Source organism: Rattus norvegicus, chromosome 12 (assembly GCF_036323735.1).
Source record: "Rattus norvegicus strain BN/NHsdMcwi chromosome 12, GRCr8, whole genome shotgun sequence".
NCBI classification, from domain to species: Eukaryota; Metazoa; Chordata; class Mammalia; order Rodentia; family Muridae; genus Rattus; species Rattus norvegicus.
In genome coordinates this window covers 15359294-15375169 of record NC_086030.1, presented here as the reverse complement: position 1 = coordinate 15375169, position 15876 = coordinate 15359294, and the positions used below count along the sequence as shown (strand labels likewise).

The following is a 15876-nucleotide window of genomic DNA, read 5'->3' as shown; positions in this document are numbered from 1 at the left end:
AGTTCTGCACTTAGAGTAGCAGTTGTCTGGCCTGTCACCTGTCCTCACCTACACACTTATCACCCTGGGTGGTGTGCTCTAATCAGATGAACTTCCCCATACTTTTTACAGGTTATCACTAGTTTCGAACCTGTCCAGGACATAGCCAACCTAGAAAGAGATCAACTGCTGGCAACAGGAAACTCTTAAAACAATCTCAAGATTTGTACTCTGCATGTTTCTCAGTGTTTTAATTTCTGTTACAACTGTAGTTTCAGATTAGTAAGCATCTCAAATGCATCCCTATATATGAAACTTAAGAAAAATCTTAAGACTTTACCTTTAAAGGTTAACTTGGAAACAGGTAGCAAGTACAAAGTTTTATCATAGTTCTAATATATTTAATTGAAATGGAATCTATTTTTGCTTATTTTTGGTAAAACATAAAAGTAACCACTTTAGGGCCAAGAAGATGGTTCAGTGGGTAAAGGCCCTTGCCTTTAAGCCTGCTAACCCTAATCTAAGACAAAATCAATCCCACAAGGTGGTAGAGCCAATCCGCATGCAGACGCAGACAGACAGACAGACAGACAGACAGACAGACACACACACACACACACACACACAAAAGTAAATGTTTCAGGGTTCGGGATTTAGCTCAGTGGTAGAGCGCTTGCCTAGGAAGCTCAAGGCCCTGGGTTCGGTCCCCAGCTCCGAAAAATAGAAAAAAAAAATTGTGATTCATTTAGAAAGTATCTCTCTCTCTCTCTCTCTCTCTCTCTCTCTCTGTCTGTCTGTCTGTCTGTCTGTCTGTGTGTGTGTGTGTATGTGTGTGTGTGTGTTTGCATAGGTGTACGTGTGAGTGCAGTGACTATGGAGGCCAAAAGTGGGTGTTAGCTCCCCAGGAACTGGAGTTACAAGCAGCTGTGTCCTGGGTGCTAGGACACTAAAACTAAAGGCCTCTGTAAAGACAGTGTTGCTATTGTCTTCTGAGCCTTCTTTCCAGCCCTTGCAGTAGCAAGTTTTATGGTGAAGGGATTGTTACTGCTTCGGGACTTTCAATCTCAGGAGAACCAAATAAATAAATGAGTTGAAGCAACAAACTGGAGGGCATCTCAACCCCCTGCTGTTAGGGTCAAATGTGCAGCTCTCCAGGCTGTAAACAACCCTTTAGATCTCTAAGGTTGGCTCATCTATTTTGCTTTCTGTTTTGGGAACATGCTGGCAACATTTTTCCTAAAGAAAGAGAAAACTGCAACATTTTATCTCATTTTCACTTGTCTCACCTTTATCTATAAAGATCAGAGTTAACTGTTACAACTAGTGACTAACCATAAAGAGAATCAAAGTAGAGAAAATATTGAGTCGAGGCTGATGAAAATAAGAACAAAGGTCTGAATGTTCACAGTACTATCTGATCACTCTGTTAAATACCCAGAAGTTCCAAATTACAAATTACACTAATAATGGTAGACATGAGATCTCAGGTGTTCTGGACAATGTCCATAATCTATACACTTGATAGATATGTTTTTCTGCTACAAATACATGAAATCTTTCTCTGGATTTAAAAAAAAAAAAAGGAAATGGTTTTAAATTATCTCTGTAACTGGCTAAGAGTTCAATGGAAGGTGAACGCATACTGCAAATTTCAGTATTAATATTTGCAGCATATTTTCTTTAAAAATGCAGCAACCCTTGGACCCACAGCTCTCTTCTGGGAATTTAACTTTCGGAAATCAACTTGGATTGGGGCAAAGCTTTATCTGCAGCCGTGCCCACTGCAGTGTCTTAATAGCAACCTACTGGCAATGATCTATATCTAACAACAGAGCTGGATCAATAACTTGTGAAGAAGAGTTTCAGAATACTGCGGAGTCATCACAATGAGGAAGCAGCAAATACTGACATGAGCTATGGACTGAAAAGAGTTGACTCCAAGAGTTCGTGTTGTCTATGCAAGATGAGATTTGGGAAGACTTATTTTTAGAATTTTCATAGAAATTTTGGAAATATTCTGCAATCAGAAGAAAAATCGTTTTCAAAATCCTCTAACTTGACTCATAGATACAAACCCTGTGGGAAATGCGGAAAATTATACTTTTCAGGACTTGCTCTCAAGCATATACAATTACAATACAATTGGGATAAAGACTCGAATTAAAAAGAACAGTTCTGGCCAGGTGTGGTCGCACATGCCTTTAATCTGTGAGTCTGAGGCCTGGTCTGCAGAGTGAATTCTAGGCCAGTCTAGGATTTACACATGAGGCTGTTTGAAAACAAGCAAGCAAACAACCTTCACCACCAAACAGAACATTTCCCGGACTACAGAGATAGCTTACTTGACACAGTCGGCCCAGCAAGCATGAGGACCTGAGCGGGATCCTCTGCACTATGTAAACACCAACTGTGGCAGCCATGTCTACAATACTAGTTCAGTGGGTGGAGACCCAGGGACAAGAGTGTCTTTAGAGCTCATTGGTCAGCTAGTTTAACATGATCCAGGTTTAGTGAGACGCCCTGTCTAAAAAAACACATCCAAGAGTAATGGAGGATGTCACCTGATGTTAACACATGGTCTCCAAATACATGCATACACATTATGTACTCATCCACACAAGTGTGCACATACATGTCCCCCTGCCCCGACAAAGAACACCAATCAGATAGACAGAGACACAAAAATGTCCTTTAGCAGGTTATCAGTCCTGAAGTTACTTGAATAAACTATAACTCACTGAAACTACTTTAGAAAACTAGCTTACTGTACCTATACCAATAAAGTTTGTACATTTCTGAGAAAAGTTATATAGAAAGAAAAAGGAACTTTCATTAAAACTCAATTAGCAAGAAAATCCAATTGACTGTAACTCTAAGTATCTGGGTGTATTTAAGTAGAACTCATTTAGGTCTCGGACATCTCTTTCATAATAAGACTTTCTAATGTGCTCAGCCACGACAGTGTAGAGTCTAACGAAGTTAAGAGTTTTACTGCAGTGAAAACCAGAACAATACATCCCGAGACCTGCAATCCCGTGATCCTGATTGTGACTGACAATGTGTCCCCTACCAGTTCCACACAGGTCAACAGCAGGCCTGGGGCAAATGTTTTGAAAGTCGATTTTTTCATCTACACACACCTATCAGAGGGCAAAGATGACAAAAAGCCAACAACGATATCATAGGCTGCCTGAAGGGAAGTTGGGAGCAGTCAGCTAGCACAACCACTGTGGAGAATGGCTCAGTATTTGCTACTAAATCTCAAGATCCAACTTCACTCCTGTGTACTCCTGTGTGCACATCCAGGGGATACCAGGGTCTATGACTGTCCGTCACGAACCAGAGTGTTGGAAGGCATCACTGTGTCATCCTGGAGAAGCTTGGAAACAACCCACACACCCCTGATATATCCTGATGGTAAAATATCAATCCACAACAAGAACAAACAGTGACAGTTACTACGACATGGATGAATCTGATAACCATGCTGGGAAAGGGCAGAGAAAACAGCAAACACTATTACAGGTTGGAGAGTGGTACCCACACTGGCATAGTGACAGGAAGGAAGCCCATGAGCAGCTCAGTGTGGCTCGTCAGACTTTTTCATCTGGGTGCTGCTTACATAGTGTTTAGTTTATGTGATGTAGTGAGCTCCATATACTAAAACACATTCTTCTATTTGTTTATTTATTAATTCACTTTACATCTCAATATCCACCCCCCTCTCCTCCTAGGCCTCCTCTCACACAATTCCTCCCCCTCTTTCCCCTCTGCCCCCCACATCTAGTCAAATACATCCATCTCTACGTAAATTGAAATTCAATAGAAGTTTTATGAATAAATGTATTTCCCTGTGTCACAGGCAAGTTAAGTCAATGTTACTGCAGTTTTTACTTTGCAACTAGAGAATAAACATCCACACGGTCTGCTGAAGAAACAACAAACCAAAACAAACAAACCAAGTCTTTACAATTTTATGTGCACTAGACTTCCTTTGCAGGTCTGTGCAAGGCCAGAGTTAATGTCAGGTACTGAAAAAAAATCATGAATATAAACTTAATAAGCTAACTGAAACCCAGAGAGGGTGCCATTGGTCTAAGTGGGCCCAACTTCCCCTGTTGCACACTAAAGAATGCTGTACGGCCATGTTACCATAGGCGCAAAACTCCTTAGTAACGAGAAAAACATGCTTTAATAGCAAAAAGCAAACGATTGTTTGTTTGCTGTACTTTGTATTTTATTTGACCACACAACACACTAAATCGCTGGGCCGTTCCCATCAGTATTTGACACGTGGCAACTCTTCCCGAGGCTCCCGGGCACAGCGTTCTCACACCCCCTTTTCAGTCATTGGATAACTAACAGCGAGCTGTCTAGAGTTCTGCAAATCTCATTTTATCTTCCGGATAACTGTAGGGAAGAGTTAGAGGGGGGGAGGGATTAGGGGGATGTTTGCCCGAAACCAGGAAAGGGAATAACACTCGAAATGTAAATAAGAAATACTCAAGTTAATAAAAAAAAAAAAAAAAAAAAAAAAAAAGAGTTAGAGGAAAAGAAAGAGATGCCAAACGGTGTAAAGCTACAGAATATACTAATACGCTTCAGAGATTAGCTGCTGTTTTTACTTTTTAAAAACAGCTTATTTTAAAAAATGTATTTTTATTTATGTGGTATGTGTGTGTATGTATGTATGAATGTATATATGTATAAGTATATGCATGTATGAATGCATGTATGAATGAATGTATGTATGAATGCATGTATGAATGTATGTATGAATGCATGTATATATGAATGTATGTATGTATGAATGCATGCATGCATGAATGTCTGTATGAATGTATGTATGTATGTGTGTGTGTGTGTGTATGTATGTATGTATGTATGTATGTGCAGGTACCCAAAGAGGCCAGAAGAGGACTCGGGATCCCTTGGAGCTGGAGTTGCAGACAGTTGTGAGCACCCGGCATGGATGCTGGAATCCAAACTCCGGTTGTCTGGAAGGGCGGTTCACACCTTAATCGCCGAGATGTCTCTCCAGCACTTGGTTTTTTTATTTTTCTGAGATAATGTCTTACTTTGTGGTTCAGGCTGTTCTTAACTCACAGCAATTCTTCTGCCTTAGCCTCCCAAGTGCTGTGTTCAAAAGCCCCAGTACACTCAGCTAGAAAGAGTTCTTAGGCATTTTAAAGTTTTCCGTGTGGACTTGACTCTCCACTCTGGAGACCAAGCAGACCCTAGCCTTTACACAACCCCCATTAAACTCAAGCTGAGAAGAGAAACAAGGAAACACATGCCCCGAGGCTCGCTCTACCCAGTAAAAGAACAAAAGCACCTCAGTTTCTTATTTAAAAGTTTGTTCAAAACAGGTCTACGATGAATTTCCAGAAAAAAAATTTTAGTGACTTTTTTTTAGATCACCAAAATTATGAAAACTTATTTGTTATGTGCATTCGAGTTGGTCACCAGAAACTGAATCACTACTCAGAGGCCAGGGGTGTAAATGACTGAAACTGGTCACTCAGACTCCAGGTCAGTTTTTCAACTTTAAAATGGTTGGTTCTGGGCTGAGGTTAAGAGCATTGGCTGCTCTTCCAGAGGACCTGGTTCAGTTCCCGGTACCCACATGGCTGTTCACAACCATCTCTAGTCCAACATCCTCACACAGTCATACACACAGTACGTGTGAAATCTAAAAATAAATAAATATAAAAGGTTGGTGGTGAAGAAGGCTCAGCAGAGCACTCACGGCCCTTGCAGACAAGCAGGGCTCAACTCCCAGCACCCACCAGGCATCTCAAAACTGCCCGTAACTCCAGTTCCAGAGGCTCTGACACCCTCTTCGAGCTCAAGACACCAGATACGCACGTTGTGCACATATATCCAAGCAAATAGACACTCACACACATAAAATAAAAATCTAAATAGATCTTTAGAACGTGGTCATAGAAAGAATCCACATGTATCTTTGGAGGCAGATGTCATCAAGGGAGGGAGCAGAGATCTGAACGCAGGATTAAACACTTAAATTGATTAAATGTGCAGTGGTTCAACAAATGCACCTTCGTACCAGGAACTGTTCTGGGTGCTTGAAATACCACAAAACAAAGGTATTTACCTTGAACAGCTCACATTCCCGTTGGGGAGGAAGGAGAGATGGACAAACATAATGAGTAAACACATCACACAATATACTTACGGTTGTAAATTTTATGGGGGAGAAGGTGAAGCAGCTCAAGGTGGGGCTGGAAGGCAGAATGGTAATTTTAAGAGAGTGAAATAAATGGGCCTTCTTGAAAAGCTGACATTTACTGACTGCTTTATGTGAAACATTTTATTGTATTATTTTCGCCCTTGAGATGGGGTCTTATTGTGTTGCTCTGGCTGCCCCGAGCTCACTTTACAAACCAGGCTGTGCTTGAACTCACCGAGAGCCATTTGTCTCCCTGTCTCCTGAGTCAGAGGGTGGCAAATGACTCAGTGGTAACGTGTTTTTCTAGAATCGTAAGAACTTTAGACTCCCATCGACCATGTAAAAAGTTAGAGGCGGCGGTGTGTGCCTGAGATCCCAGGACTGGTGAATCAAAGGCAGGAGTGTATCTGGGGCTCACTAGCCAGCCAGTCAGCCAGTCACTAGCCAGCCAGTCAGTCTAGCCAATATGGTAAACTTCCAAGTTCAGGGAGAGATCATGTCTCAAAAATAAGGTGGAAAGTGATTGAGGAAGACCCTTGATGCAGCCCCTTGTTCTCCACCACCTACACACATATGTGAACACATGTGTATACACACATACGCCACCACTTTCAACTGTTTTCGTGGTATCATAAATAATTTTGTGAAGATTGAAAAGGATGACAATCTTAGAACTTTTAAAGTTGTGATTGATGCTAAATGTCTGTTCATTTTTTTTAAAACCTATTATACATTTGGTTTTGTCTGTCCTAGAGTCATCATTTCCTTCTTATTCTCTTACGTTGTGTGTGTGTGTGTGTGTGTGTGTGTGTGTGTGTGTGTGTGTGTGTGTGTGAGAGAGAGAGAGAGAGAGAGAGAGAGAGAGAGAGAGAGCGCACAGGTGCCCTCAGAGACCAGAGGCATCAGATCCCCTCGAACTGGAGGTACAGGCAGTTGTAAGCCATCCTCTGTGGATGCTAGGAACAGAATTCAAGTCCCCTGGAAGAGCAGTAAATGCTGAACCACGTCTCCAGCTTTCACATACATAGTTTCCCAAAGTTGTATATACTGCACCTTAGTTCTTTAACAGAACCCACCTTACTATGTCTGTGGCACTGGATAAAGATTGTGTCTGTGGCCCTTTCCCTTGTCCTGAGAGTGCCACGTTTCTCTTCCACTCCTTATTAAGATGAGCACAGGTAGGATGTCCTTGGGTGATAGTACATCCATTCTTCCTCAATCTCCTAAGACTTTCAAACCCTGTTAGGAAGGTTGGGGTTCCTCTTAAGCAAAGTTTTTGGAACTTTATTTCATCCTTACCTACCAAAGCAAGCTCTTATCAGAAAAGCATGAGAAAGTCACAAGAAAGCTTTCGAGGGCAAATTCTGGGCACACTATAGGCTAAGCCTGGGAAGGAGGTTGGTATCTTTGGCTAAACTCAAATTAGCAACAGTATTTTTTCTTTTGGGGCTGATTGTTTATGAAACAGTAAAACATAACATCCTTCTGGGAGTTAGCGTGGATATCCAGAAATCATTTGTCTAAGTACATTTAAAACTATGCCAGTGTATTAATATATATTTAGGGCTATCTGATACTGCACAGAGGATCACACCACCTTGCCAAACTTTCATTGCCCTAAAGAATTTATTCCTTTATTTAAAGATATCTGAGCATTAAAAAAACAACACACATACACAACTAAAGCCCAGAGAGGCAAGACACCAAATCTCATTTGCAGGTGGCCTTTGTAAACGCACCTGGTTAGACTGTATTTCTATTAGTAAAATATTGTAGATTGCCAGGTAACACAAAGAAATCTGTTTTTAAAAGCACGCCATTCATCAACACTGTCAGTAGAATTTTTGCAATATTGCATTTAAATTGTTTTTAGCCTGGATTAAAATAAAAGGCTTTTCAGGCTTCCAATCACCCCCGTAAATGTGCATGTCTTTAAAGTCAAATTATGGGCTAGCAGCCTTCACTTTGTTTTATAGATATAGAAACCTCAGGTCTAGTGCTGTGACTTTTTTTTTTTAAATCCCATTATCTTCACATAAAAAAACAAACAAAAACAAAACAAAACAAAAAACCCTGACCCCAAATTATTAACAAGGAAATGCTGGCTAAAATCAATTGACATTTAGCAAGTTTTTGAAATATTTCAACACTTGGGAATGGATACTAATAACACACTGGTCTCTGATCTTCAATCTATTACCTCTCAAAACTGAAAAGGAGCTAGTATGGTAGTATACACTTCCAATCCCAGCACTGAGGAGGTGAGGCCAGCCTGGGATACATAGTGAGCTCTCAGGAAGCTGGCCTAGACTACATACACAAGAGTATCTCAGGAAAGAAGAAGAAGAAGAAGAAGAAGAAGAAGAAGAAGAAGAAGAAGAAGAAGAAGAGGAGGAGGAGGAGGAGGAGGAGGAGGAGGAGGAGGAGGAGGAGGAGGAGGAGGAGGAGGAGGAGGAGGAGGAGGAGGAGGAGGAGGAGGGGAGGGGGGGAGGATGAGGAGGAGGGGAGGAGGAGGAGGAGGAGGGGGAGGAGGAGGGGGAGGAGGAGGGGGAGGAGGAGGAGGAGGAGGAACAAGCAACAACAACAACAAAATAGCTAGGAGTTACACTGTTTTGAATCTCTGAATCTGAGGTCAAACTGGTCTACATATCAAATTCCAGGCCAATTAGGGCTACATAGCCAGACCTCGTCTTTAAATAAAGAAAAACAAAACATGCCAAAAAAGACTTACTAGATGCCTTATGTCTACAAATGCGGATAACCAAAACAACAAAATCACCAATTTTCCTCTTGCTCCATTTCTGTGGGTAGAAAGACATGCCAAAGTGGTTCATATTTGTGGTACTGTAATCTGCCTGCCCACACCCCAACCAAAGGTTTCTCAGTCAGAAGTGAGAAAAAGAGCAGTTTACTTAGGGCATCTGATTGCTTGTCAAGTTGACATTTTCTTTCCAGACCGGCAAGATAAACAATCAGTTGTGTTCGAGAAACTTTACTGCGCCTGTGTTTTCCACTGAAGCAGATGCTCGGATTCCAAGCATAAACTCCAATAAATAACCTCCATTCCTTAACTATCATCTGAAGAGCCTGTCTCCCCCATGCTATGTTATTTCACTTCCGTACTTTGTTAGCACCCCACACCTCCAGGTCTACCCTCTTCAGATCATTTAAGTGCGAACAATGTCAATCCAAATATAAGGCTTTAAACGTTCAAATTTCTGGCATTTCTAAAAATTGCCATTTATTTAAGGAAACACACCAATAGGTACAGGTTTTGGCCACAGTCATGAGCCTTCAAAATCACAATAATACAGTCTATTTTGTCTATCTAGAATAAGTATTCTAGTACACACATGGAGGGGTGAATAAATTTTGGAGCTACAATGAATTCTGAAAATATGTTTATGCTGCTTTAAAATGATTTCCCAGCAACTCAATAAACTCTGATTGCAGAACTCAGACCTTGCAAATCTAGAAACTCAATTTTAGGGGGAAAAAAATCTAGAAAAATGGCCAAAGAGTGGCTTTTAATCATGACTACAAGAAAATTTAGAGAACTTTAAATCTCAGGGGTTCAATGGGCCTAAGTGGAATTAAAACAAAAGTTGTTTTGTATTCTATTAATAGCAGATGATTAAACGCATATCTCATTTCAAATGGAATTCATTTATAAGTACTTAAACTTACTAAACTGGCCACTAATCCCATGTCTGTTTCTGGAAAAATTCTCTCACATAACATGCACGTTTAGCGACCAATCACCACACGTTCTGTCAGCTTAAGTCAATTCTTATTAAAATCTCAGGGCTCTCTGACTCCAATAACCTCCCCAGATCATCGACGTAGGAAAAGTCCAACTACGGGCAAACATGTTCATAATAATTGTATATAGATATATAAAATTGTCAAAACACTAAACAAAAAAGTAATCAAAAGAAAAGCCAAGTTGAACTAAAAGCTCCTGTGTGAAAGAGTCCAAGAGGGGGAAGGCGTTTCAAAGGTCTTCCCAAGAGCAGATTCCCTGGCAGCCTAGAAAATTCCCTGAGCTGAGGGAGCCAGGCTCACCTGGCGATGGATTCCTAATTACGGAGGAGTTTCTCCCCTACATTCTTGAGCGCTTTCTTTTCTCCGAGGAAACTCGAGCTTGTCTCTTTTTTTCTCTTTTGGATCTGGGGAGGGTTTAGCCCCAGCGGTCAGACCAGCATAGTCACTGATCACAAAGAGAAGTTGGGGGAGGACAAGAACCTCTCGGGGACTCCGCAGATTGTCTTCCACGTCTCCAATCCCCGTTCCCCATGGGTCCCTGGGAGTCTCCGAGGGCCCAAGGGGGAAGGGGAGAAGACCCTTATCATGTAAAGTCCGCACTTTATCTCAAAAGTGAAAAAGAATCCCGAATCGCCTACCCCGCTGGCGACAATGGTCAGCTGCTTGGCGGGGCTCACGTTCCTGGCCTGGAATCCTGGACTCCCCAAGTCTCTGGGCCTCCCAGCCTCCGCCCTCAGCCTGGAACCACAGGTTTCCAGATCTCCCTTCTCCGGTCTCGAACTCCGCAAAGTCCCACACTTACCCGGTACGTGTTCTCCGTGAGCCGGTTCACCTCCTCCGGCCCCCGAGACATGGTGCAGCCTCCGGGAGGGCGAGCGCGGGAGGACGCGGCGGGGCCTCGTGGCCTCCGGACTGCGGGCGGCGGGAGAACCTAGGGCTTGCGACTGAGCGGCCCTCGGGAGTCGGCTGCCGCCACAGCTGTCAGCCGGAGAGAACCAGTGTGCGTCTCCGTTGCCAAAATGTCAAAACTTTGCGGCGCTTCGCTCTGTGAGAAGCTGTGAGGTAAACGTAGCCTGCCGAGCCTGGGACTAGCAAAGGGACCGGCAGCCCCACCTGAGGCGGGCGGGGTGGGCGGGGCTGAACGGCCAGAGGGCGGGACAGCCCCACCTGAGGTGGGCGTGGTCTAGGCAGAGTGAGTTGGAGTGGGCGGGGCGGCCTCACAGAGAGGCAGCCTGGTGGGAGGGACGATCTGTTGGGGCAACATGGGGGTGGGAGGTGGGGGGTCGAGGGGGAGGTCGGGGGGGGGGACAGGGAAGAGACTTGTTACGCTAGGTGGGCGTGGCCTAGAGGCTTGCTAGGCGGAGCAGAAGCCGGGCCAGCGCGCAGGACTGATTGGCCTCAGCTGAGGAGCGGGGGTGGGGGCTGAGAGGCCAACAGGAGGGAGAAGCCAAGGGGAGGGAACTCCCCCCTACCCCGCCAGAAATGGGCTGGTGGGCGTGGCCTAGATGGTGGGCGGGCGTGGCCGAAACTAAATGAGCTGGAGGGAACGAAGTAGCTCTTAGCTGTATTCGCCAGAGTGGCCGGGCAGAGTTGAGCCGGTGGGCGCGGTCCAGCAGACTGATGGGCGGTGCTGAAGTGAGGAAGGAGTGGTTTGGGTAGCCCCAGCTGAGGCAGGCATGGAATGGAAGGGTCTTCCTCGTGGTGGGTGTGGCTGAGCAACCTGGTGGGCGAGGCTGGAACAGTACTGGGATGTTGGAGGATGCCCTCGAAAAGGCTCTGGAACCAATGGGCCCAGTGGACCAGGCCATCTAAGCTAAGGTTTGGGGGTGGAGGCAATATCTCGGAGCGCCCTCTCTCGGGCCTCCCAGAATTCCAGCCAAGCCCCTACACTGTGGTCTCTTTTAGACCTGGACCTTTGGGCTCCTAGGTCTAGTGTCCGCCACAAAGTGCTGGCTCTGAAAACTCGAGGCCCACATCCTCCACTGGTGAATCCTCTAAGCTCTCTGCTTTTGAGTAACTTCCACATACCTCATACGAATCGATTTCCCTGATTGAAGGTCCACAGGGCACAGCTCCTCCATGGAGCAAAGGGGTTGCAATTTTGAAAGTTTCGGGGTGTCAAACATAACTAACGTCAAGATCTGATTACTGAAATAACAGAACATTAAGAATATGTTAATCCAGGGACTAAGCCACTACCCAAAGACTATACATGGACTGACCCTGGGCTCCAACTGCATAGGTAGCAATGAATGGCCTAGTAAGGGCACCAGTGCAAGGGGAAGCCCTTGGTCCTGCCAAGACTGAACACCCAGTGAACGGGATTGTTGGGGGGAGGGCGATAATGGGGGGAGGATGGGGAGGGGAACACCCATATAGGAGGGGAGGGGGAAGAGACTAGGGGGATGTTGGTCTGGAAACTGGGAAAGGTAATAACAATTGAAATGTAAATAAAAAATACCCAAGTTAATAAAGATGGAGAAAAAAATAAGATAAAAATCCCATGCCTTACAACTGTGTAAATCACAAGACTGTTAAATTTTTTCCTTTGTTCCTGAAATTTTTTCCTTTGTGTGTGTGTGTGTTTTACAAGAAGCTAACCTTGGAGTCATTCCTTAGCCGATATGCTCTTTTATTCTTTTATTTTTATTTTTTTGGGGGGAATCTCTTACTGAAGTAGACTGACAGCTCTCAAGTCTCCACAAGCCCCCATGGATCTGCCTGTCTCCTACCTCCCCAGCACTGGAATTACCAGAGCATGTATACTGTGTGTAGCTTTTTACATGAGTTCTGAGGCTCGATCAAACTCAGGTCCCTATGTTTTGCACTGCAAGCACTTTACAAGATGACCCATTTCCTCAGTCCCCTGGTCAGCTGAGGCCTTTAGGATGTCTGTCCTTTCGTCTTACAGAGGCTATGTAGGTATGTGGCTCCTGGCATGTCTTTGTACTTTTTTAAAACATTTTACTTTATGTGTAAGCTACTTGGACTGCTTGGTATGTCGTCTGTGCCCCATGTATATACCTGGTGCCCTCAGAGGTCAGAGGAGGGTTTCCGATCCCCTGAGACTTGGGTTACAAAAGGTTGTGACGATCATGTGGGTGTCGGGAAACAAACCTAGGTCCTCTGGAAGAACAGCCATTGTTCTTAACTACGGAGCCATCTCCCCAGTCCCTCTTGGTGCTTCCTGTTCTATACCGGTTGTTTACCCCAGTCACACCCAATCCAGCTCTGGGCATATCCTGGAGTACACATCTAGGACCGAGGTGACCCAGACTCCAGGGCCACAACGGAGGGCGCTCTCCTAGCCAGACACACACTCAGCATTCGAGACTCAGGCTTGTCGGGAGTGGGCGTGGTCTTATTTTTAAAAGCTGTCCAGGTGCAATTTGCTTTGTTTACGAGCTTTTAGGACACGAAGCTTCTAAACTGCTTTGGGATAAAGTTCACTGGGAAATACACACAAAGAAAGCACTATGCGCCCCACAGGGAAACACTGAAAATATGAAATGCCTCTGGACTTAGACACAAGCACTTGGACTCTGGGGTAGTCTTATCACGTTTTGTAGGCTATAAAACATATCTGGCTCGGGAACCAAATGGTGGCGTGTGATGGATGTTGGAGGAAATGGAACCTCAGCCTTTAGGTCGTAGGCAGTGGGAGAAGCTACCCATTTCTTTAAGGGCTCTTCCGGAGCTGGCTCAGAGAATGTGCCAAGTGGGGTTCATATATGGGGTGGTGAGCAGGACTCTATAATTACCACCATTGCATGTTAGGGTTCGCTAAGGGTGTCTGCTGGCTTTTATTTGAATTTGAAAACTCCTTGTCTTTCCTTGGCAGATCACCTTTTGGTCTCAGAACCCCTCTCTGTGTCTTCCTTCTCATGAATGAGGTCATTTCACCCTCCGCTGCCAGGCAGTCATCCGAGGAGCTGGAAAGAGAGCAGAAGCTTAACCTTTAACACCCCACAGCTTGGCAGCACCAGTTCCGAGCCAGGGAAGACAGCTTAGCAAGCCGTCATAAAGCCAGAGAGGATCTCAGATGGCCCATTTAGATTGCCACGGTTGGAATTCGATCAGAGATTGGAGTTCTTGATTGTATGCAAATCTTTGCATAATTATCTGGGCTTATCAAACTCAACTTTATGGAAATAACTTCCTAGTTATGATCTTCCTGCTTCCTGAAAGTCCTTTTAGAATGGTCAGGTTTGTTTTTTTCTTCCCTACTAGTGCTAGGAATAGAACCCACAGCCTTGCTTATGCTAGGCAAATGTTCTACTGCTAAGCCATGCCCTAGGCCCCTCACAGGGGGATTCCGGACAGGTACTCAACCACTGAGCTACAACTCGAGTAAGAATAGTCAGTTTTTTTTTTTTTTTTCTTTTTTTTTTTTTTTTTTCGGAGCTGGGGACCAAACCCAGGGCCTTGCGCTCGCTAGGCAAGCGCTCTACCGCTGAGCTAAATCCCCAACCCCAGAATAGTCAGTTTTAAATCTGTCCAGGCAACAAGCATAAGGCTTCCAGTCCCAGCTCCAGGCTAGGCACATAAGTACCTAAGAGGTCTTTGTGGGGCGAAAAAGCAAGTGGATAATCGATTCTGTTCTTAGTGCCAGATAGTCTGAGTATATGTGTACCAGGCGGTGGTGGGGTTGATGAGAATAGACTCATCTTTTAATGCAAGTGCAGAAGGCAGAATTAAGGACTGAGATGAAAGCTTAAAGTACCATCGATCATGCCCGTAGGCAAAAAGGTGGGCTCCATCTCAAAAAGTCCATTTGGACTCATTAAAGGTGTTCCTTAGTGCACGCACACTGGAGAGCCCATGAGCTCATGGATGTTCCTGGACTTTAGGTGCTCATGAAGAACGGAAGGAAGTTGATCGATAGAAAGGTTTGACTCAGTAGAAGGTAAGGTGTGCTGGCCACCACTGCCTTACTTCTCAGTACAGTTAAGTGCTGAGAAATCCACCTCCCCCACCCCAACTCCTAGCCGTTGGAGCCTCTTAGTATCTTAGCAAAACATGTCCCCAGGGTTGTCTCCTCTTCCGGCTCTTGCTTCAGTGAAGTAATCAAATGTCCTGTTTATGTTGACATAGTTTGTAGGAAGCAATCGTTGGACCTAGGAGATGGCTCAGTGGGTAAAACATTCATTGTGCAAACTTGAACATATGAGTTAGGATCCCTGGCGCAAGCGCGCGCGCGCGCACACACACACACACACACACACACACACTCGCCAAACCTTGGTGTGGTGTCAAATGTCTGTAACCCCAGGGTCTGGGGTTGGGGGTGGGATTGGAAGAATGTCAGAGGATCCAGAGGGCTCTTCGGTCAGCTAGGCAAGCCTAGATAAATGGCAAGGTCGAGGCTCAGTGACAGACCCTGTCTCAAAAAAATAAGGTGAAAAGTGTTTGAGGAAGACTCTTGATGTCATCTCCTGCCTTCTACATCTGCAAACGTGTGCATGCACACACATTCACTCCAAAGATTCAGTTGCAAGTGGCACTGCCACCAAAACAAGCTGGTCGGGCTTCCCTTAAATTTCGTGCCCAGTTGCTCAGGGCCTCTCTGCCTCTGGAGTGTTGTGCCAGTGTAGAATTCCACAAGGTTTTATAACCGGAGAGATTCCTGTTGAGCACAATCATTAGAGGTGAGCTCTTGTAGAGAAGCAGCCTGTACAATAGAGTTGAAAACTGTCATGTTCTTGGAAAAAAAGGGCTGGCCATTTTGGGTATTTTCTTCTTCAGCGTGCCTACCTTGCTCCTGTTGTCGGGTTTCTGCTAGCTTTTCTCTTCACCTGGTCTGTTCTCTGCCTTGGTCTCCTCCTTGTCTCCTCTCATTTGGATTTCTGCCCCGATGCAGTTTCAGAGAGACCGGTCCTGACCACTCACCCAGAAGGAGGAGTCTTTTAGGCCTTAAGTCACAGAATGTTTGATTTTAA

At 44.7% G+C, this 15876-nt stretch overlaps 1 protein-coding gene across 4 annotated transcripts in view; it reads right to left on the bottom strand.

The window, feature by feature from the left end:
• Window positions 1-11080, bottom strand: part of Baiap2l1 (BAR/IMD domain containing adaptor protein 2 like 1) — an 89513-nt gene extending 78433 nt beyond the window's left edge. For 2 of the 4 annotated variants that reach the window (XM_063271253.1, XM_063271254.1), the window contains exon 1: window positions 10740-11064. Coding sequence is in view for 2 of the 4 variants with exons in the window: in XM_017598315.3 (XP_017453804.1) it covers window positions 10740-10790 (51 nt within the window). In the remaining 2 variants the exon portion in view is untranslated. Of the gene's footprint in view, window positions 1-10739 lie in introns of all 4 variants that reach the window. The other 2 variants (XM_017598315.3, NM_001034140.1) reach the window with 2 other exon arrangements.
• Window positions 11081-15876: the final 4796 nt, after the last annotated feature.